Raw genomic sequence first — 23,517 nt, 5'->3', positions numbered from 1 at the left:
ACCATGATAGCTGCTCACTTACCCCTTTCCCTCCTTCCCCCTTCCCCGACAGGGGAGAAAATTGAAAGGGAAGGGAGAAACTTGGATTGAGATAAACACAGTTTAATAAAATAACAAAATACTAATACACTACTAGTAAATATATACATAAAATAGAAATAAAAGATACTCAATGCAATTCCTCACGAACTCTGTCCACACTCAACAGCCAGTCCCAGGAAGCAGCACCCTGGTCCCAAACAGCTGATCCCAAATAGAGAAAAGAGAGGAAAAAGGCAGAAAAGCCCAGAGGCCTCTGCAAAACAGCAAAAGGCCCAGCTAAACGTCCTGAACCAAACTCCCCTGGCCTCTGACAAAAAGAGCAAAGAAAAATCGCACGAGAGCAAGAAACGCCCGAGAGAGAAACCAGAAGATCCCGGCTCTCCTTAAATATGGAGCATGACGCTAATGGGATGGAAAACTCTCATCAGTCTGGCTGTCAGTCAAGCTCTGCCCCATCTCTGCCCCGCTTCCTCACACCTGTGGGCAGAGCGCTCACAATGTCCTTGGCTCTCAGACCAGAGCAATTAAAAACATTAACTCTGTGCTGGGGTGTTATCTCTTGTTCTCAAACTAAGTCCAAATAATGACTGTGCTAGCTATGAAAAAGAAAGGTTTCTAACTGCACAAAGAAAATTAACTCATTTTCAGTCAAACCAGCACAATTGGATAGCAAATTAAAAGTTATTTACTGTTAAATAAAACCATGCCGAGGACTGTTCTTTGGCTTATGCCATGTAGCACCACCTAGTTGCCTCTGCTTCACATAATATTTCGCAGTTGGCCTTCTCTGGGTGTGCTGTAGTTCTGCTGTGATTCCTAAATGTACCTATTGTGTGCGGTTTTTTTCTAGTTCGAAGTGTCTGAAATAAATTGTAAGTGCTGTGGTACAGCCCAACATGCTGGTGTTTGCATGACACCAACCAGAGATGTCACTACTTGTGGTGCGGTGTGATGCCACGTAGGCTTGTTTAAGAGTACACAGCTTGCCTGGATGGTGTTGGAGGACTGTCCACGGACAAGGAGTCAAACCTGTGTAGTCTTGTCCATAGTGCCTGCTGGGAATACTGGGAACTCTCGACATGTGCTGCCCCACAGCTCTTCCAGAGCTTTGTCTTGAAAACAGCTTGTTGGAAGGGCCGGAGCTGTGCTGTGAGCTCACTAACAATTAAGCCCTGGGGACAACCAGCAGCTCATTGTCTGAGCTTTCTCCTGGCCTTGTCACATACAGCAGTGCAACTGGAGGCAAAGAAGGCTTTTTTGGGGACAATAAGGCAGACTTTTTTTTTTTCTTAAATGGAGCCGTGTTGACAGATGGATATTTACAAGGCTTTGTACAATGGGTTGGGACTGTTGCCCTACTGGGCATATTTTAGGATATAATAACATAGTAATTTCCTCTGTACTGAATTTACTAAGCAAAGCATAAATAGCTTTAAAGCTGTTGATGAAATAAATACTTGTTATGAAATGGTTTTTTTAGTTTTGCATCTCTGAAACTTATGATTTGGGGTTACTGACAAGATGGGGATTTGTTCTCATTTTATTTGGTGATTTTTAATATTAAATTGTTGGCATGTCTATACAGGCTTTTAGAAACAGGCTTGCATTTATTCCACTCTTACTCCTTAACCAGTTTGTTGTGAACCAGCTCCCATCAGATGCTCTGTAATTCTTTTAATGCAGGACTTTAGTCGATCTAATATTGTATGTCCTGCTGACAGCATAGCACTCTGCAAACTACTTTCTATAAGTTTCATATCAGAACTTGTACTCGGGTAGCCAGCCTGGAGCACAAGAATAAGGATAGTCTGCACAATATCCCCTATGTGAAGCTGACCCACTGTATGTGAGAATTTATGGGCAAAGTGTAAAACTTCTTGAATATTGATGGCAGTAAGACACATTGCTAGCATTTCCTGTTGTCCTTTGTGTTCGGTATAAACCTGCTTTTGCAGAGATTCATCTGAACTTGAGCTTCAGATACTTTGTCCAAAATGTAAATTGAGGAAAGAGCGGAGAACTGTGGTGAACATTTGTTAGTGGCAACAAAAGATACTGCCTGGAAAATGGAACACATTTCAAGGTGCTCTTAGTTCCTCCATGTATTCAGGCCACTTAGAGTCTAATTCTTGGCACTTGGAATCACTGGATGCTGAATCTGTACCAAATTTGAATATTTTAAGATATCTGCCCTACTCTAATATTTCACAAGATTGTGACTTTTGGCTTTTGTATAAAAAACCCTATATTTGCAGCTGTTAGCGTATACTTTAGATCTGGTAGAGAAAATCTGTTAGTTTCTTTTGAACAGTGAAGAAAGATGTAGAAATGGCTAATTGGATGTTGGGATGTTTGCTTTGGAGGTAATGTGGAAAAGTGTACAAGCTTTGTTTGGCTTGACAAAAAGAAATTACAATCTAGCACATAAAGTACTAACCCAGCTGTTCAATGTAGGCTAGAAACAAACAATAATCCAGAGTCTCTTCATATTGTTTTAGCCAAGTTTGAAATTCCTTAGTGCGTCAAACTCTAATAAGAACATTTTAAACGTGACAGCAAAACTGTGCTTCATCATGTGTACACAAAAAGCATTCAGTGTTCTTTTTTTTGTAATTATCTTCCTTCTGGTTCTCAGGTGGCAATGAATGTATATGAACTGTCATCAGCTGCTGGATTGCCTTGTGAGATTGATCCTGCCTTGGTCGTTGCACTGTCTTCCCAAAAATCAGGTAAGAACTTACAATTTAAAAGCCCTAAGTGTAAAAAAAAAAAAAAAGGGGGGGGGGGGGGGGGGGGGCGGGGCCTGGAAATGGGGGAGGCGGGAGCCAAAAAATAAATGTACCCAAGCAGGGAACTGTTTAAAGTGCTGGGAGGAAGATTTGTATCTTAGGTCTTTGGATTCCTTTGACGAGCTCCATAAATGGATAAATGGCATAAGAACATGAATTTTTTGTGCCTGCTGCCTACCCATGTGTTAACTTGAGAATCTTTTCAACCACGTGTGAATTAACTTGTTGACCCAGAAAAGACTAATGAGTAGGTGTCGAAGGACTTTAATAACTAATGGTGAAAACTGCTGTAATTTAAGGACAATGAATGTAGGACTCTGTTGTGAACAACCGCGGACATGGTGAGTTGTGTTGTACAGATCTGTAACAAATCTGTGTTATGGAGCTGAAATGCACTTCATGAATTTCACAACATGGTGTTACCTGTGTGTTATACAAGTGTAAACATGGAGTGGACAAGGAGAAACGTGGTAAAATAAATGTTCATGTTCTAACATACACAGTACTTCCTCTTATTTGCTTTAAGCATCACCATCTAAGCTTTTCAGTTTGGTTTACTCTGGCAGGTTCGAAGGCATGAATTAACACTTCTAAGTACTTTTTTGACAGTCTTCAGCCTTTCTCCCTATCTTCCTAACTGAGCACTTTATTGCCTTTTTTTATCTCTGCTTTATGTAATGGATAGTTCTCATCAGATCATGAATATTTTGAATGCTGGCCTAAGTTGTTTTTTCTTCCTTTAATAGTAGTTATTTTGGGAGGGGAAAATACAGGTAATTTCAAGGGGGCATTTTAATATTTAAGCTTAAGTGTCAAGCTCAATTTCTTTCTGTACCTTAAAAAAAAGTGTATTCGTTTTATATAAATTATATGTATAATATACGTAAGTATAACTGTGGAAGATAGCTAGTATATGAAACGCATTTTAAAATGGATTATTTTCTTTGTGGAGCAGCTGTGAAATGTTTAAGCTGAGTGCACAAGACAATTTCTGTATACTTTCATGAATAGTTAGGATCTTGTATTTTGATTCTGACCTTTGCGGTTTGAAATATTTTGCTTTTAGTGATTCAGTTTGTACAGATAGAAGTACTGTATTTCACCAACTGTTGACTTTTTTAAACTAATCTTATGCTTATGTGTGGTGATGCTGCTGTTTTTGAAAACACAAGGTTTTAGTGTGAGTTGGGGTGGGCGCACATCACCTTCTGCTCACTTCCCAAAGGGAGAGCACAAGAAGCGCTCTCCTCACCTCGTTCTAAACTACCTGTGGTTGAAAGGAAATACTTTAAGATTAATTCTTTCATTAAATAACTTTATTGGTTTTGTTTTTAGAAAACATTAGTCCAGAAGAAGAATATAAAATCGCTTGCCTTCTCATGGTGTTCGTGGCAGTCTCCTTGCCGACTTTGGCTAGTAACGTGATGTCTCAGTACAGCCCTGCCATTGAAGGTAACATAGTCAGCTCAATATTTGCTGTGAAAACTTTCTTCATAATAGTCCTGGTAGTTTCTTAAATACTTTTGGTTTACATATTTACTTACATTTTGTAGTGAACAAAATTTAAAAATCAGTTTGCTCTAATCCAGGAGAGTTCTTCTGAAAGTTACTTTAAAAAGCATTTACTTAACTCGTTTGAGATAACTTTCTATGAAAAACGAGTCTTCCACTTGAGATTTTAAGAACAGTTCAGATACTGTAGGGGGCAATCTCATCCTAATATGTAGAACTGCCAGAGCATACATTCTACATTAATTAGTGTGAGACTTACTCTGTAATAGTATAGATATTTTAGTAATCTTTACATTGGCTTCAGGCCAGTCATACAAGGTGTCTTTTCTATATTTAATGTGCTGTTTATATTACTAAGCATAAAATTTTGGAAAAAGAATCTGGAAGGTGTAAGCTGTGAACAGAATTATATCCTATGCAGTAGTTCAACTTTCTTACTTAAAAAAAAAAAAAAGCAGCTTTGCCTCAAGGAAATTCTTTGCATGTAATACACAAAAAAAAAAAAAGTGTTCTCTTTCAGGCAAAATTAAGTTGAAAAAAAAAAGACTGACAAAACTGTTCCAACATACACAAAAGTCACCTTTCAGCTGTTCAGGCTATTTCTTTTGTGATGTGTAGCATGGCTCACATAAAAGACCATGTTTATTCTGCATCCATTTACTGGGTACAGCATGTTTTTTCTGGTTTTTGTTTTAAAAGCAGCATTATTTTTAATCTTGACAAAATTAAACTCACAAAGAATGCCTAAACTGATTTATGAAAATTTGAAGTACTAAGGAAAGACCAAAAATTCTGAAAGCCTTCTGTATCACTTAGTGTAGTGTGCACATTTTTTCAGACACCCAAGATTGTTTAAGTTGGGTTAATTAACATTTTGTTCAGTTTTGAGAAACTAGGGATTTGTTACCTCTAGTTTCATTTTAAACAGATAGTGTAGCCTTTTGCCGATTGTGGAAAAGTTGGATAAATCTCTGATGCAATGAGTAGAAGCTGAACATTGATTTGCAAAGTTACGGACTCTGAAGTTAACAACTTTTTCTGATTAATAGGGAGAAAACCCTGTAACACGCAGAGTCGTTTCATGTTATCTGCACTCCTAGTATTTCTGTGGTTTTTTTGTGAACTTTTTCAAAGCATGGTGGATGGATGAAAACCTCAGAATACAGGCAAGAGCAGGGAGTATCAAATGTGATTGGTGAGGGGCACAGACAGGAAATTGCTTGGTAAAGGAGAATCAGATTGGTTCTCATAACTTGGGCCAAATGAACTTGCTTATGGGTGTTTAAGACCACACCTCTTAAATATTGCTTGTTCACATTTTCATAAAATGCATTCTGTGGAAGCACTTTGCGCTCCCACTTTCTCCTTCGGAAGCATCTTACCTACTGTAGAGTCTTATTACTTACACTACTTGCCAGGGGGACAGTACTAAAAGTTTTTAAAGGTGATCATATTTTCACATTCACCCCTCTGCAAATTTATTTCTAAGGATGCGAGTCAGGTTCTCCGGCAGGTTGGAGCTCCCACAGGTTTGCCTTCCTTGAGCTCCCCTCTCTTCCAAAGACCCTCTAAGCCTTCAGGTTCTGAGCAGACTGAAGCAAGAGAGAAGTTTTTCTCTTCTGCCTGTTTTATATCATGTAGCTTAAATGTTCCAGTTTCTGTAATTTCATCTACATTCAGTAACTCTTAACATGAAGCTGTGTTTCAAAGTGGGTTCTTAAAGTAAGTACAGTTAATAAGATCTCATAAAAATGTGACTGGAGAGCAGTTACATCTAGAACACAAATAAGCCCATATTGGGAGTAGCTACTGATTTTTATGAGATGTGGCCTCTGCCTTATGTAATTCTTTACTGAGTGGGCTCTTTTTTATTGAGAGGAAAAGAGCCTCGCAAAAGGAATACCTAAAATATGTTCACTCTACAAAAATAACTGAACAAACAGAATAGGCCTTGTCAGTCCTACCTTCCTTGCATAATATTGCTTTTTCTTGTGTTCTGCCCTTATTGGAGAACATCTGGCTTTAGACCCTAAATATAGATGCTGTTTCTAGAATGAGAACTTAATAAATGCTGCTTTTTATGAAGTAAATTCCCTGGACAAATCCTGACTTTATCCGTCAACAAGTCAGAGATTTGAAGGAGTTTCAGCTTTCTAATCTGGCAAGACGTACCTCCCAAATACAGACAGTTCTTGGCCAGCTTTAGCAAAGTCTGTGTTCTCTCTGCCTACTTCAAGATCAATCCGGTTTCTCCCACTAGCTCCAGATAAAGTGTCAGACTCTAACAGACCTTTGCTTTTGTTCCCAGTAAGAAATCTGAACTGCTAGTCAAATATCAGGCTAGAGGACTAATGTGTCATCTACAGGCTAGAATAGAACACACATCTGTGAGAGAGAGAGCCTTTTCAAAATACTCGAAACCTGTTGCAGCTTGGAAGACAACAGTTCTCAGTTGAATTCCCTTGCCGATGCTTTTTATACAGTCTCTGAGTCATAAAAATGAAGTCACTTCAAAAAATCAAGCCACTTCAAAAATAAATATAAATTTTAATCAGCAGAATTAAGCAGAACAGATGTTCTTGACTGATGTTCAAGGAAAGTGGTGATCTCTTCTTTTTGCTGCATATTCACCCAGCAATATTTAATTTTAAAAAAGGTGATGGAGTAGGAGTATCAGCTCAGGGAGGGGCTGCTGATGGAGAATTGGATGATAAAATGACAGATAAGTCATTTTAAGTAACAATACTGATATGCATAGGGGGAAAAAAAAATCTCATGTGAAATGATGGGATCTAGCTGACCTCACTATTCAACCATAATCTTGGAGTTATGATAAATGACTGAATGCAAAAATGAGCTCAGTGCTCAGCAATGGTCCAAAACAAATTGGAAGAATCAGCAGCGTTAGGATGCTTGAATACTTGTCAGCTCCTTCAAAGACCCCCTCCTTTCCATATGCTAGCACTTTCCCAGGATATTAGCCCAGGTGTCTGTTAATTTTGTTTTAAAGTGGTAGATTTGACTTAATTTGCTTAAAAGAGATATCAGACTTACTGAGGAGCAGTCCTTCTGCTCTCTTTGACAACCTGTGTCATTTAATCACCCTCAATCTGAAGCCTGGGTGCATTTTAGGCAAGATGTAATGTATGGCAATTAGCAATTCAACAGTTTTGTTCTTGAGTTCCTGCAGATCTCTTGGGTGCTGTCGTCTGGGCATGATGACTTGTTTGTTTATATAGAGGGGAGAAAAAACAGCCAATTAGCTTGAAAAAATCCTGCTTGCATGTGTCTTTCTAGCCTAGTCAAGTGGGAATACTCTCAAGTTTTGGAGAAAGCAAATAAGCTTCCAGTATATTATTCTTCCTTATGTCTAAAAGCCACAGGGATCTTTATCAGGTCATTGTGACCTCTACAGTGTTCAGAAGGGAGATCTGTACTTCTACTGGCTTCCTCATACCAAGTTCAGTGTGAAAAAATAACTTTGCTCCCATCGTGTAAGCTGCTAAAAGTTGATCTTTCATTGTGACAAGTCTGTTTACTCCTTGGAGATCTTTTCCAAAGAACACTGTAATTTTCAAACATGATGCTGAGGTGATTTGTATATGTTTTTGTTTAGGGCATTGCAACAACATTCATTGCTTGGCAAAAGCTATCAACCAGATTGCTGCAGCTTTATTTACCATCCACAAGGGAAGCATTGAAGACCGTCTCAAAGAATTTTTGGCCGTATGTATAACTTCATTCTTAGGGCTGGCCCCTGAATCCATTAGATACATTGTCCAGCTTGCGCAGTGCTGTCATGAAGTTATCAATGTGTTTGTCATTGCAAGCGTTACCTTTACGGCAGCAACCAGCCATGAGTATTCTTAATCGCAAGGGCATACTATAAAGATTTAGATTAGTATGGATGAGTGTTGATTAACGAACATTTATTCCAATAGCAATATTGCTTCATAATGCTTCTAATGTTACTTATTTTCCTGTAGCTACAGATTGCAGAGAAGCTCAAGTTGATTGTATAACTTGTTGATTTCAATGAGGAGAAAATCAGGTGTAAGATATTTTTGAAGTATAGCAATAAGCAAATATTTGTATCTTAACAAGAAAAATATATTGACTTCAGGAAGTATTTCCAAATTCAAATGGAAAATGTAATACTAATCTGGGATGCAATGCGATTGGTTTCCTATATATCTGCTTTTGGTACACAAGAGAGAAAAGCATATTGTTAATACAAGCCTAGATTAAATTTAGTAGTAATCCTTTAGCAGTAGTCAGCTGTCTGTGATGTTGGAAAGTAACAGTAGCAAATCAGTACAAGTGTCATAATTTTTTTTCGATATAATCTTAGCACGTACCATCTCTTACATTGTGTGACCCATGGCTAGAAAAAGACATGTGCAATGCGTATAAAATCAAGATTCTGTCCAGCAGACGTGTTGGACTATTTAGTTTATTTTACTTTTTCAAAGAAGGTAACTCCAGAGTGGCTTTTGCACTGTACATTTTGCCATGCCTGCCCTTCTTAAAAAGTAACTGTCTGATAGTGGCCTTTTACAGGGACAGTTGGGGAGAGGAATTTTTATCCTTCAGAGTTGGTTGGAGATCAAAGCTTCTGAAATCCTCAGTGATGCTTAGGAAAAAAGCAAAAGCCCTTAGGTGGTGGTGATGCATTTTAAATACATTTTGGTGTGCTGCCTGAGTAGAAATAGAATTTTTAAAGTGGCTCTTAATTAGCTGATACTTCAAGGGAAACTAAAGGCTAAAACTGCAGCTTCACTTCAATTTTTAAAAATTACTACTGATTTTGAGTCATCCTTGATTTTTGCTGTTTGGCCTTAAAATACGAAAAAATGTCTCTCCCCCCCTTATTTCAGGTGCCTTACACATTTACGGGTGTGGGGTAATGGTAACTTTCTGTAACTAGAAGTCCACAGAAGCATTTTTTTCTTAAAAGGATCTTCCATTTTTGGAAGTTCATTGTGTTTTGTAAAACAGAAAAAACCTTTGGCCATTGACCTTGTCTAATGCAACTGCTGGCTGTAACAGATGAAAGAGAAATGGTTGTGTCAAGTTGCATACATTTGACAAGTGAAGGAAACCAGTATAGTTTCATGTGATAAAAGCACTTTTGGTATGAGGTTTGCATTTTTTCAGTGTTTACGAACTGGTTTCAGGCCATGGCTTTTACTGCACAGACCATGACTTGGTGGGTCAGATATTTTGATAATCTTTCTTTCCTAACACCTTTTATATATCACTTACTGTTAGTCTGAAAGAAAAACATTTCTCTTAAGAAGAAAATGTTCTGCTGGGGATGATCTGCTTTTCTGTCAAAGTTAATTAAATACAGAAAAGTCTTAACTAGGTTATTGAATACTGCTGAGTGTGTACTGAGATTCTTTTGAAGTATGTGTATTCGTTTTATATTACAAATTGATTAATGACAGAATTTGTTAAGAGGACTATTGATTTGGATTTTTAAAGGTAATATTTTAAATTAAAATCCATTTCGGGTAAACATGTGGTTTAGGCACATTGCCATTTCTTGGTGTGAGGGCATAAATGCTGATTGTACATCTGAAAGTTGAAAGGAGGTTTTTTTCAAATTTCTGTAAGGCATGAAAACATAGATTATCAATGCATCTGCAAAGTAAGTTTTCTGCTGTATTCTGTCATCCTGAGCTTGTAAATACCTAAATACATGTTAGAAGTTTCTAGGATATGTTCTTAAACTATTATTGTAGTGTTGTTCATGATCTGGTAAAATATTGCTCGTTTACATTTAGGATGACATATCTTCAGTTCAAAATATAGCTTAGGAAGTAAAACTTTTTTTCTTTAACTTCAAACAATTAAAACTTCAGTCACTTTAAATCTTACAAAAGTGCAATGAGTTTATATGCGTATTTATTGGGAAGGACAGAGGGAGTGAGATCTTGGTCCCATGAGAGTTCTGTCATTAATTTCAATAGACTTTATAGTGGTCAACCAGTTATTACAATGATTATTGATTCTTTGCAATGAATTAATTCACGTTTTGTATAAAACAGCACATCTTCCTTATTAAGCGCTACTAGAAATGAACAAAAATGGCTCACTGAGACTAAAGCCCTGTACTGGTCCCTGTGCTCAGGATTACTTACTTTCCTTGGGAGTTTATTAGCACAGCACAGTGTCCCTCGTCTGGGATATTGGTGCCTTTAGAAAGGCTTTGTGCCTGTGTAACAAAATAGCAGAAGTTGATCAATGCATTGTTTTATTTATTGCTTTTAAATACACATTTTATGTAGCTTGCATCATCTAGTCTACTGAAGATTGGCCAGGAGACGGACAAAACTACTACAAGGAACAGAGAATCTGTGTACCTACTACTAGACATGGTAAGTGTTTGTCTGTTTTATTTGTGTTGTTAACTTAAGGAATAGGCTCCACACTGCATCATTCAGCAAGGGGGTTTTGGGTGTCACATTGGGTGTTGTGGCTCATGATCTAGTGGAAATCATTTTTTATGTCATTCTTCCTGGCATTCTAATGTAAGGAATTAATGTCTTTCATTCCCCCGACATATTCACACATTTTCACCATCGTCCTTTGTTGCCTAGAACATTGTATCACATTGTTCACATAATTTTCATTGTTCACTTAGTACATGCAATATGAAAATGAAATTTCACATTAAAGAAACGATGTTCAGAGTGTGTGGGAGAAAAATCCTCTCTGCTCTGAGGTTTTCCTTTCAGTATTCTGTATCTTTTGGAAATGGCAGGAGTGCCGTATGGCTATGTATGTAGGAAAGCTAAATGACTAGCTCTAAAAAGCGATGAGTTTATAGCACTGTGTTTCTCCCCAACATTTAAACTTTGTATTGTTTCCTTTTGCCATGTAATATGTGAGTGGTGTTGTGGTGCAGACCCAGAAGTATCTCCGTGAAATAGATTAGCAGCAGCAGGCAGTAGGTGCTGTTTCTGGTGTGTTTTTCTGCGAAATCTGGTGTTTCTGGTATTTTTCAGATTGTGCAGGAGTCTCCATTCCTGACAATGGATCTCTTGGAGTCTTGTTTCCCATATGTCTTGCTGAGAAACGCATACCATGCTGTCTACAAACAAAGCGTCACATCCTCTGCCTGAGTATCTACTTACTGGAGATAAGACATAGCACGCATCTATGTGGCCTCAGTTTTATCTGTAAACTGTGGAGCTATTTTACTTTATGGCCTGATGAACAGTTTTGTGAATTATAAACTTTTCCCATAAAGTTGTATTTCTGATCAGTGGTTTCTTAATATGGTTGTACTACAATATAAGCTTGGTTGATTTTAGGTTGCACATTCATGGAAAATCTTTTTTTCTCATTACTTCCTTTTTTTTTTTTTTTTTACTTTAGAGCATCAGTTATGTTTAAAAAAACTACTACTTCTGCTATATGTTTTTGATATTGATCATGCAAAACAAATTGCTTATTTCTCAGAAGAAAAATGTATTTAGTGATTATTTTAGATAGTGTAGCTTTCATCTGTGTGTAAATTATTTCATATAGGGAGAGTTATAATCTTGTACCTATTGTTCTTATTGAAAACAAATATTGGATGTGCATTTCTGTGAAGTAATTACAGCATTTCTAGTTTTATTTTGAAATATTCACCGATCTACATACTATGACACTATCTAACATTAAAAAATGTTATAGGACTGCTTATCCTTCTGACAGCGATCCTCTCCCGATATTCTTAAACAACAGCAAGTGGTGTTGTTTGTATAAAGCATAGTGAAAATTTTTTTTAAACTAACTTCTGTGGTGCCCTGTTGGCATTAACACTACCATTGTACCCTGCTGTATAATAAACATTCTTGCACATTTATCACATGTTGATAAAATGTTAGCCCTTAACCACTTTTTATATGTTTTAAATTTTTGAAATTCAAGTGTACCTTCCATAACATACAATAAACACTAGACTGTATTATCTGTAGGTGAATTATTTTTAATATAAATGTTACCCTAGTATTTTAAGCTTAAACTGTGCTGTTGTGCATTGATTTACATCTCACAGTTCATTAAATATCAATCCTTAGAGCTTTTATGTGAAGACTTCTTTTAATCCCTCACCTTTTGTCTTCTGCAATAGTGTATCTTGTAAAAAGTTGGAAGAAGGAATTAAAAACAATGTAAAAAGTGTCAATTTAGTGCCATTATCCTTTAAATCTTAATTTTACATAATAAAGTGAGAAAAGCATTTATATACTACGTAGCGATACCAGTTGTACTCATAGAAATAAGTGTATTGTTAAAGTATAAAACTTGAAATAATCATAAAACAGGAGCGTGTTGCTAAACCCGTAACATCAGACATTACTGAGACAGATGTATAATAGGCCTTTTTTAAATCAATCGTGCAAATTGGCGTGCATTGGCTCATTTAGCCTGAAAGCTGACCAGATGGTTGTGCTCTTTAATCCACAGCGTATAAAAGCGATGTGTTTCTCAACAGGCTCTGGATGTTGTATAGAGCCCCTGTTCCTGATGCGACTTCTGTGCATGCTGGTTACTTTTTCTATTCTGAAAGAGCTGTTGTGTGCTCAGTTACAATAGCTTCCTCTGTCCAGAGGAAAAAAGGACTGGAATAAAATTGTCCTAAGGAAGTAAGACAGTACATCTGTATTTTTCCTAATTATGCATTTTATGTTATAACCATGGAACTGTTTTTAAATTGATAATTTAGTACCGTAACGATTAAGTTTGTTCATAAAGAAGTTAGGTCGAATGCAAGACTTAAGAGTTCTATTCTGTAGTATTTATAATCTAATGCGTTAAAATGTCTTGATTTTAATGAAGATTTTGATTGTAATGTAGCCTTTTGTGGAAAAACAATGCCTGCTTTCAAGACTGACTCTTGAAAAACTCAAACTTATTAAAGACACAAAATAGGTTATTTCTTCTTTTTAAGTACAAAGCAGTTGTCTTTGGTTGTTTACCTCAGATCCCTGCCAGCTTTCTACTGTCTGAGGGGTTACGGAACTAGGCCTAGAAAACAGGTAATCTCTGACAAACAGATATCTCTGCAAGAAGCTGCCTCTGACGCAGTCAGATTAGATTCAGTCATGAACCGTTCAGAGCCCTGACATGATTGTGCGATGCTGCCTGGCACACAGACACCTGAGATCTCGTGCCTTATAACTGCCCTTCCTGCAAGAGCTCAGAGCAATTTCAGAACCAAGCTGAGAAATGGGGAGACTGGGGAGGAATTGTGTGGACTCATCCATGTATTGGTTGGATTTTGGAGGGGTTTTGGATGGCAGCAGGAGAGTGTCCTTGCTTTGTTCTTGCTGTGTTACCATTATTTCTGGTTTCAGCTGAACTACCACAAAGCTATTTAGGGTTTAGCCTGCTTGTGGAAGGCAGAGCATGTCAAATTATTGTCCTTGAGGCAACCTGTGTCCACTTACTACACAAACCAAAATAAGCCTGTCGAGCAGAGTTTGTTTGGGGAGACAGGTAGAGAAGGAATTCTTCCTCTGGAGCCGGCAATACCATGTCCACAACTTAGTAAGTTCAGCTGTTGATACTGTCTATTGAGTCATCTCAGGTGGCTTTTTGAGCATTTCCAGAAGTGTGTGTAATTCCTGGAGCATGAAGCACAGATGGCTGAGCTGATCCCATGTGGAGCCAGTTTGGATCAAATGTCTAATTCACAGGGGAGGGCTCTGCCTCATGTGAGAGAGAGCGAGCATGGAAGAACAAAGTCCTGTTGCTGCCCAGAAAATTATTTTTTTTAATTTAAAAATTGTGTCCATCGGGACAAAAGCTTACCATTGAAAATAATGGCTACTGTTAAACCTTCGGTTTTTGCTTTAGGAATTTATTTGGTTACCAAACTGACACTTGGAGTATACAAGTTTTGATGCCCTGGAGAATGGCGTTCTCCCCAGAAAATGTTGAAGTGAGGCCGGTGATTTGAGGAAAGATATGAGCCTTCTTCAGCAGGTCATCGTGGGCTTGTATGACTTCTCAGCTTATTCCTTCCAGATTCAAGAATTCTCAAGCAGAAGTAAATACGCCTTGCCTCTAAACTGTATTTTTGCCAAAAGTTTCCCTGGTCCTGGGACGCAGCATTGTGATTCATACAAAAGAGTGAACACTCAGTTACTCACCAGTAACTCTTATAAATTCTGTAAGCACAGGTATGTCTGAATTAATGCTGTAATATTTTTAGGTAAATTTCTCTGTCAAGCTTGAACCAAACTCAAAGCCAGGTTTATAGCTGTAGCCATTTATCCTGTTGAATCAATAAGAGTTTTTTAGACCCAGGCTTCAGATGGTTTTCATATTCAAATTCAAGCATCTTTTAACTCCATAATACATTTTGGATAGCATAGAAGTAATTTATCATAGTTGTATTCACTACTAACCTTGGCTGATAAATTAAGGACTGAATGAATACAGGGAAAGTGCTTTCATTTCCGCCCTCGTGGTTAGCGCTGGAACGCTGGCACGGCTGGCTGCGCAAAGCAAGGAAATTTAAATGACAGCTACAGACGTTTGATGTGGTTTCATGGATGAGGACCACCGTTTCCAGAGTTGTCAAACAACCAGTTTTCAAAAATACCAAAGTTGTGCCTATTTTTTTTCTTTAAGGAAGAATTGTTTGGGTAATTTTTATGGTAAATCTTCCTCTAAGATGACAGAAGTTTTTTACTTGAATTCACCACTCCTTGTGTGTTTTTGCTATTTGTTATGCTGTGAAGTCTGTAAATATTTGTACTAACACATAACAAAATCAAAACGACCCCCTGACCAGTGTCCAGAACCATATCTAATTTGCTATTAGTCAGGCGGTTTCTAGTACTACTAGGTCAAAACGACCTGCTCACTGGATGTAGTGTCAGTGTCTTATGCAATTCAGTAAAAGAAAGTGTTGGTATTAAAGTCAGAATCAAAAGTCTATGTTGAGTTTAGTGTAAAGCAAGTGGATTTAAGTAGTTTCTTGTGTAGACTTTCAGGCTGTTGCCTTGTTCATGACAATAGTAATCTAAGTGCTTTCTCACAAATAATTATGGTAAATAATAAAAAAATGATACTGCCACCAGCATGAGTACAGATGCGAGCTGCAAAGCTGTTACAGCCGAATGTTTCAAACCCTGATGCCAGTAAATCCAGTTAGTTATCCACTAACAACATAATTTCCTATCTTGTCAGTACTCCAGGTTGTAATTGGAAGATGGAGAAGGCATTGTTGCAGGTTACCTGCAACCTCTTCTGCTCTTGCCCTCCCTACCCTTGTCATTAGCCTTTGAGTTTGGGCAGCCAGTGCAGAGAACAGAAGAGTTGAGTTGGAAAGAGCAGTATTATTTTTGAATACAAATTAAGTGGCAATCTGTTTAATAATAGCAAGGATGCATTAGCAACAACAATGAAACCATTCCTTGCATAGGCACACAAAGGAAAGAGAAGTAAAACTAAGAATACACTGTAAATTAATATTAGGATAATTATGATGGTACAAAAAAGGAATGAAAAGGGGGGTAAGAGGGAAGTTGAAAGTGGTGATCACAGTGTGCTCAGAGAAGCTGAGAAAAGACATTGCTCAGTGACTCCGAGTCGGTTTCGTAACTCTGAAGTCTGACTTGACACTTCATGGATTAAATAGAGATTCTATCTCATAGACTTCAGAAATGCATTTAAAAATTTCAACCGAGGTGTCAGCTGTTTTCCGTTCTGCATATGAAGCAAACTTAACCAGCTTTCAGATCCGTCGTAAATCAAGGACACTTGAAAGTGTTAAACTTTGAGGCATCTTTAGTATGAGCATGTGTTTGTGAAGACCGAGTCTGCAGAACCAGATAGGAACATCTCTCGTGCCTCTTACATTGAGACACTAAAGATGGTCCATGCCGTTTCGATTTCATTCAATTTGTTCTTCATAGTGGAATACGTCAGCAATTATGTTTAATGTTACAATGAGATCAGGTAAGTGACAGCGTTTGTCTTGGCAGTTTATTAATTTGGATAAAAACAAAGGGCCGAAAAGTAGCTGAGAAAATGTGCTGAGACTGTAACATTTGCCTTAGAGGCAACTTTATTAGGGAAATAATTGCACTGGTGTTTTCATAATGATTTTTGTTTGAATGCCAAGAAAATATGTAAACTTTTATCTAATAAAAGCTCAGAGTGAAACCATAGTGACAAGGCAGTAATAATGCATCTGAATTTTATCATATAATACTAATTGTTTGCTGGCTAATCCATGGCGGCACAGCCGCTGGTTGAAGGCGGTCACAATCATTTGTAAAGGGGTGTGTGGAATGAGAGTTCGCTTGGTTTTAAATATGTTTCTTCAGCTGGCAGAAGTGGACACCATACGTGGATTTTGTTGGCCGAGCTGCCGCTCGGCATACTTGCAACAGGTATCAGATGCCTTTTCGGAAAGATCTTGGAGCATTTCGAACCAACATCACCTTGGAGCTTCTCAAAACCCCAGTTACTGGCAGACGATCCAAGCAGCAAAACCAGAGAAGTCGCGTATCAATATTGTAATTCTGCAGGTAGGTGGTGGGGATGGAGAACAGTGAGTAAGGACACAGCCTCTGGCATAACATTGAGGTGTCTGGACCTCAGCTTCTAGGTCTCCGTGCTATTAAGCACTCGGTGACCCTGCTGTGAAGGGGGAGAATGAGATTAAAGCCAGTGATAACCACTGAGGACCATTTTAAAACCACCACATAGGCTGCTTGAATCCAATGAGACGGGGCTGTGAGAGTGTGAGTAGTTTGCAAAAAGCCTTGGAGCGGAGATGCAAAGCGGGTGAAAGCCCAGCTACCCCTCTCCCTGAGGAGAGCTGCCAGTTAAAAATCCTCTGGTGCTGGAAAATGTCTTTTTCTAAACTTGTATTCTAATGATCTCAGTGTCGTGACTGACAGCTCTGCGAACAGAGAACGGGCTTGTCCAGTGTTTAATTAGTCCTTAGTGAGCAGGTAAAACATGCAAGCTTTTCTAAGTCACAAAGTCGTGATCAAGTTAACTCCCATCCATCCAGTTAAACTGGCAAATATTTGTGTGTATGTTGCGAGCTATACTGCTAAAAAAAGATTTGTGTTTCCAATTCTAGTAAGCAAGCCTGTGGCTTTGGGGAGAGAAAAAAAGTAGCACTGTTGTATGAACTGCCTACAAATGCAGAAAAACAAAGCAAAACAAACCTAGCCTGAGAAAAATCTTGTTTGGAGGTTAGTTTTATGGGTCTTGCGAAAGAAATACTATGGGAGGGACAGCGAAATGGCTACATTTAAAACCTATAAATATTTTCTTGAAAAAATACCACTAGCTTTTTCCGTTGTTATTAGTTGAGCTATGGAAGGTTGTTGAATAGAGAAGTAAAGCAACTTTAAAACATTTAGTTATTAGCACTGTCACGCCATTATTTAACTTTTTTTTTTTTAAAGTTAAAAAGACAGTATGATCAAGGAACTGGAGGACAATAAACATCTTCATAATTTCATGGGCATAATTTTTATTCTACTACAACTAAAGTGTGCGGGGGATTAAGAACTAAGATCTGAAAGTCCCGAAGTTCCCAAAATTTCCCCAAATCACTATTTATAGGGGGGAAGAGCTTTAGCATGGCCCAGTGCATACTTTGAAGTGACTGTAAATGTGTGGACATGCTGAGCGCTGTGGACTGCTGCAAAGGGCTAAAATCTCTGGTGAGCAAGGAAAGGGTTCTGCAGAAAAATAGGATTTTTTGAAGAGTCTGGGCACTTATTTTAGGCTAGGCTGAGGATTATGTTGTGTCATAGCTTCACACTTAAGTAACATCGTGGTGTTTCTGCTTATAGACCACCAGCTCTTCCTTAGTTTTGTGAATCTTTCTATAGCTATTTTCTACTCTATTGCACTGTCTCTCACAGAAGTAAAAATAAAGCGGCAAAACACGGACACCCTCGTGAAGTCACAGCAGCAGCTGCAGCCTCAGCAACTCTGCCCAATTTTAAAGCTTTTCAGTAAATCAGAAATGGGACAGGGCAGCCAAGGCACACATGGAAGGCAGCTGTAGAGTTAAATAATTTTATCTGCGTGGGTTGACTTCTTAAAATGAAATTGTTTTTACAGGGTTAGATTTCATAGTTCTCAGCTTTCTAGAGCATCTGCTGTTTGTGTGGTTTGCAGGTGTGTTAGTAAAAGCTCTCAGGAAAGGCGATGTTGCTTTTCCCGATCTTGCTGAGGTTCTATATAGAGGCCTTTGTGATCCCACCTGTAACTGCTGAAAACACAAGTAAAATACACACAAACCGTGTTGGCTTCTATTTATAGGTAATACTTGATCCTGGGGCATGTCAAACCCAGTCAGCTCCCATGGAAATCATTGGTGAGTCTTGAGTTTCAGCACCTGGTGATATTGGGCTGTTACTCTAAAACTCGACTGTTTGTGCAGGGCTTATTTTTAGGCATGGGTGTGATTTGGTACTTCATACTGCTGGGCACTGCTAATAAATCTGGGTAAGCAGCAGCACAGGCGGACTTGGGCCATGCAACCGGAGAGGCTGTAAATCTGAAATAGTAAATTTATGGTTTAACGAAATTAAATTCTGAGTGGTTATGGCCTTTAAGCTAGGCATCTCAAATTATTTCTGCAGGGGCCAGACTAGAAAAGCTGCATAATGTATATGGTATTATAGAGCTTTGCAGGGTTTTTTTGCCTTAAACGCTCCATCTGGAGGCAATTATAACTCGGAGAAGGTTCAGTGGATTTGGTTGTGTCTCTAGTATGGCCCACAGTGGGACGGAAGGGTGTATTTTGCATTATCTGGATGGTCATCGTAATAGCATATAGCAATTTATCACATTAGAATAATAAACCCAATGCATGTTTAAATTGAACATCTGTACATAATACTACTGTGGAGGCTACCTTGCATTCATAAATACTTGAGCAGTATTTAAAAATTTAAAAAACAAACAAAGAAAAGTGTGTGTTGGGAAGCAAAGCAGAGGAGCATCCACCCCCATGTCCCCTCCAGTGCAGCAACAGGTCTCCCCCACCTGAGCCAGAACTGCCTTGAGGACGCTAATTACATTTCAATCAGTACAGTTAAGTGACTGTAGATTGTTGTTCCTTGCCTTTGGACTGAGGAATTGCTGTATTAACACAGATTGATGATGAACAGTGGAATTAGATGAAAACGGAGCTCCTTTGCTCCGAAACACAAGCAAATGCTTTCCCAGTCTTAAGTCCATGAGCCCTAGTTCAGCTCCACCCACTGTGCCTTGGGTATGCGATGAGCTCAGCTCCCTTTTGCTGTTTCCTTTATATTTTCCACAATGTAAGATGATTCTGCAGGTATTTAGACAAACATGGTAATCTTACAACACTTTCAGTACTGTTATTTGAAGGGGGATGTTTGTGGAACTGGGGACAAAGTTTCTGTTCTTTATGCCTGTCAAAAATAGGCTCTTCTCACATTTCTTAGTCATGAGTACCTGTCTGATGCTTTTGCCTTATTTTTTCTGTGCTTTTGGTGATAAACTTGCATGACTGCAGAAACATCCAGGTATGTTTGTATTAATTCTTCAATAGAAACAGAGCTGCACGTGTGGTGCTACGTCAGAAGATGTACTTCTGCTTGTCTGTATTTTGAAACGTGAAAACATTGTTCGGAATGTGATGGCAGCCTTTAGGAAATTTACTTACAAAGAAGAGAGAATTAAAGTGGATATGATATTTAGATTATTTCACCTTTGAAGAGTTGGAACAAAAAAACTCTCTGGCATTAGCTTTGGATTTTGTGCACTGGTCAAGAATTTGAGCAGGTGTAGATTATAGATAGAAAGCATCTATGCCTCTGAATTTAGGATGTGCTCTCCCAAAGGAAAAGCATCACAATTCAAGCTAAACAAGAAACAGGAGCACTTCTCTTTCCACTGGGACGTCCTGTGCTCAGATTTGCACTATATATTGTGCTTAAAATGAGCTGGGAAGAGGATTGCAAAGACACGTCAGGAAGTTCAGCTTTTTGTCTTCTGCTCTAAGTCCCTTGAGCATCGCGGAGTGCGTGGAGAAGCTCATACTGCCTGCAATAAATCTGGCTGTGCTTTTCCACGGGAACGCTAATACAAGTTCCAATATCACAAACTTCAGTATCGAGAAGCTGTAAGCCCTGACCTGGCCACAAAAATCTGGGGAAATCCCAAGCAGCGAGCAAATTCAGCCTGCAAAATGAGGCTGCTATGGGAGATGTGTACGAGTGTGTGTCTGTGTGGATTGACTGAAAGCCTACAAGGGGCAATATTAAAGGGAGCAGCTATTACATAGTTTCATCTTTGAAACGCATGTTAGTTGGGCTTCTTGGTGTTTAAAGATAAAGCGTCATATTTTCCTAGCCATGCTATTCATTTTACCAGTAATGTAGGATTCAAAGCACTGAGCGAATAGGGTTTTTTTGCTGGGACTTCAAGAAGACAAGTAATGTGAGGGAATATTAATATAAAAATTTGATTCTAGGAGGCACGCAGACCCCAAGGGCACGGGGTAGTTAATAATGAGCTGTCTAATAAAAAGAGCCCCCAAAATTACAAGTCTGAAAGAGTCTGCATTAAAAGAAACTTTTCTTCTTCCTGGCTATGTCCAAGTCATCCATGTAGAGGCTTGAAAGACTATTAAAATAAGTTAATAGTCCCCTGTGTTTTGTCTACCTGAGGGAACTAAAACGAGACCCTGTCTGGAACAGGAAATGTACCATAAATCCCATTTTTATGACTCTGTAAGTCAATGATTTTATGGTTTTAGTAACAGCTATGTAAGAAGTATTTTAGGGTTTTGTTTTTGGTGAGTTTCTTGGTTGTTTTTGGTTTGTGGTTTTGTGTTTGTTTTCTTAAGACAGTGTATATAAACAAACGAAATCGTATGTAATCCCGAGATCGCTATAGAAAGGCTCAGGAAAGTGAAAACCTGTGCTGAATAACTATTTTTATCCCAGCTAGTTTTCTTCTTAGGAGCAGCCTGAATAGATGTGTTTATACTTGCACCGTTTTGCTGGTTTGTTTTGTTTTTTCCCCAGTTGGAATGGGCAAGAGCAGACCATGAAGCATAGTACCTGGTTTATAACCAGCAGCCCACTGGGCACATGGGCAGCCTGCACCAGTAAGATGATGGGAAGCCACCAGGCAGAGGATGAGCTCGTGTTCTCTGGACACCATTGCAGGTTGCTGGTCCGAAGGGTCTGGCAGAACCTGCAAACTGAAAGGGAAAAGGTGACTTATAATAATGTCACCTAGAGCTTACAGGCTGTTCCCCATAATGCCAGAGGGGTTCATGGTATCTAAAATATGAATGTGCCATGCAACATGGGTCATTCACCACCAGGGTAGTTGTTAGACCAGGAAAAATGACACACTTATTCTGCAGTTTTCCAGAGCTTTGGTCTAATTTTCCCTTTCTGAATTTCACCTCTACCTTGCTTTAGACATGTACTCGTTTCTCAACAGGTCATAACAGACTATGGAGTTACGCACATCCACAGTATTTACTTAATATCATTCCTCTTAGAAATGTAAGTGCAGATTTGTTGGTCTGCTGAACCCTGCCCCAAGTGAGAGTAGATGCTACGTGGTTTGAGCTGGGCGGTTTTCCTCCCCTCTGGCCTATAAACCCCCCCTGCCTCATCGAGGTAAGCTGGTTTTGACCTGTCTTATACAGTATTTTGAGGCTGGTGGTAAATTCTAGACAGCGCAGCACATGCTTTGCTCAGCTAACACATGAACTCCATATTTCTCATTTTAAGTATGTATGCATATTTTAGTTTCAATTAGTAGTTTCAGTGTTTTGCAGCAACTGCGTGTGAAGACAGAGAGCAGGTTGTTACTTCGCTCTTTTCCTCCAGCTGTTTTATTTTCCCTCTAGCCTCACCTCTCCATGTGCAGAGCAAAGCACCGCGACCACACTTTTATAGCACAAAACCACAGCCCTCCTCTTTGCTGTCTCTTTTCCTCCGTTACTGGCCTCCTCACTTGTTTAAAAAGGTGTCGAGGCCGGCTATAGTGTTTCTGTATAATAGAAAACAAGATATTGGCGTATAGGTGTTTTGTAAAAATAACAATGTTTTGGTTCAGTAATCAGATTGCCAAGTTTCAGCCAGAGGCAAATTTTTGCTGCCAGGTATATACGCTGATTTATACTGGAAACACTAAGAGGTAATTAACGCTGACAGCCGTGTTGGGCAGTGACCGCCCCGTCCCCTGGCAGCCCATCCTTGCCCGGTGCTGGCACCGGCTGCCTCCCCCAGTGCTACAGCACCAGCGCTTTTCCAGCAGAGCAGACGGTGGGCGATGCTCTGCCAGCAAAATGCATAGGAGGTACCTTCACACCCATATTGGAAGATTTATGGCCACGTCTCATGGGAACGTACATTAGGGCTTGTGAGTTTGTGGGGACATCAGCATTTGATGGATTGAGAAAGTATTTGCAGTATTTCGACTATTTTTAAAAAAGAAGTGCAAAGTCATCTCGTGTAGATCATGACTTGGGGTTAAAAAGTTAAACTTATTTAATTGGTAGCCTTATAGCAGACATAGGAATATCCAACATATTTATGCTTTTTCCTGCTTTTCCTTTTTAAAGCTGTTCTGTGTAACTATGAATTCTAAAACAGATTGGAGATGATCTGAAAAATTATTCCCCAAAATAAAATACAGAGATTAGAAAACTTCATGTTGAAGGGGAAAAATATGAACTCGAGTTCATTCATGTCACTGGTTCCTTTGCATCGCCCTGGCCCATCTCCCTCGACTCGGACACCCTGGGATGCACCACTCCCACATCCATCATCGCTGCCAGGTAAGGTCCTGCCGCGAAAGCCAGCGTATTCAGTTCCCAACCTGCTGGGTAAGGTTTTTATTACACCACATACTTTTAAAATGTGTATTTTACCCTACAAGAGGAAATTCAAGCCTCAGACTTTGCGCTTTCTTAATTTGAGGAGCTGAGAGGGTGAGTCAAACCAGATCTCCTTTTCATTCTCCCTGCAGAAGAACAAGCTCCCCTTTGCTGACCCCCATGGCTATTTTGCAAGCCTGGATGCAGGCTGAGGGGCATGGGCATGACTGACAGCTCTTGAGGCTGTCACACACACTTGTCTTGTGCAGAGATGCTGAAACACGCACATTGTACCTTCACTTTGCTGGCTTT

General features: G+C 39.0%; 1 protein-coding gene across 2 annotated transcripts in view; it reads left to right on the top strand.

Annotated features, from left to right (window-relative positions):
- Positions 1-13,284, top strand: part of NCKAP1 (NCK associated protein 1) — a 60,591-nt gene extending 47,307 nt beyond the window's left edge. For both annotated transcript variants that reach the window (XM_065637774.1, XM_065637773.1), the window contains exons 27-31: positions 2,678-2,771; positions 4,167-4,283; positions 7,960-8,069; positions 10,637-10,726; positions 11,357-13,284. In XM_065637774.1, the coding sequence (XP_065493846.1) occupies positions 2,678-2,771; positions 4,167-4,283; positions 7,960-8,069; positions 10,637-10,726; positions 11,357-11,473 (528 nt within the window). In that variant the 3' untranslated portion in view covers positions 11,474-13,284. The remainder of the gene's footprint in view (positions 1-2,677; positions 2,772-4,166; positions 4,284-7,959; positions 8,070-10,636; positions 10,727-11,356) is intronic.
- Positions 13,285-23,517: the final 10,233 nt, after the last annotated feature.

The sequence above is a fragment of the Caloenas nicobarica genome, chromosome 6, assembly GCF_036013445.1.
Source record: "Caloenas nicobarica isolate bCalNic1 chromosome 6, bCalNic1.hap1, whole genome shotgun sequence".
Taxonomy (NCBI): domain Eukaryota; kingdom Metazoa; phylum Chordata; class Aves; order Columbiformes; family Columbidae; genus Caloenas; species Caloenas nicobarica.
This window is presented reverse-complemented; position numbering and strand designations above follow the sequence as displayed.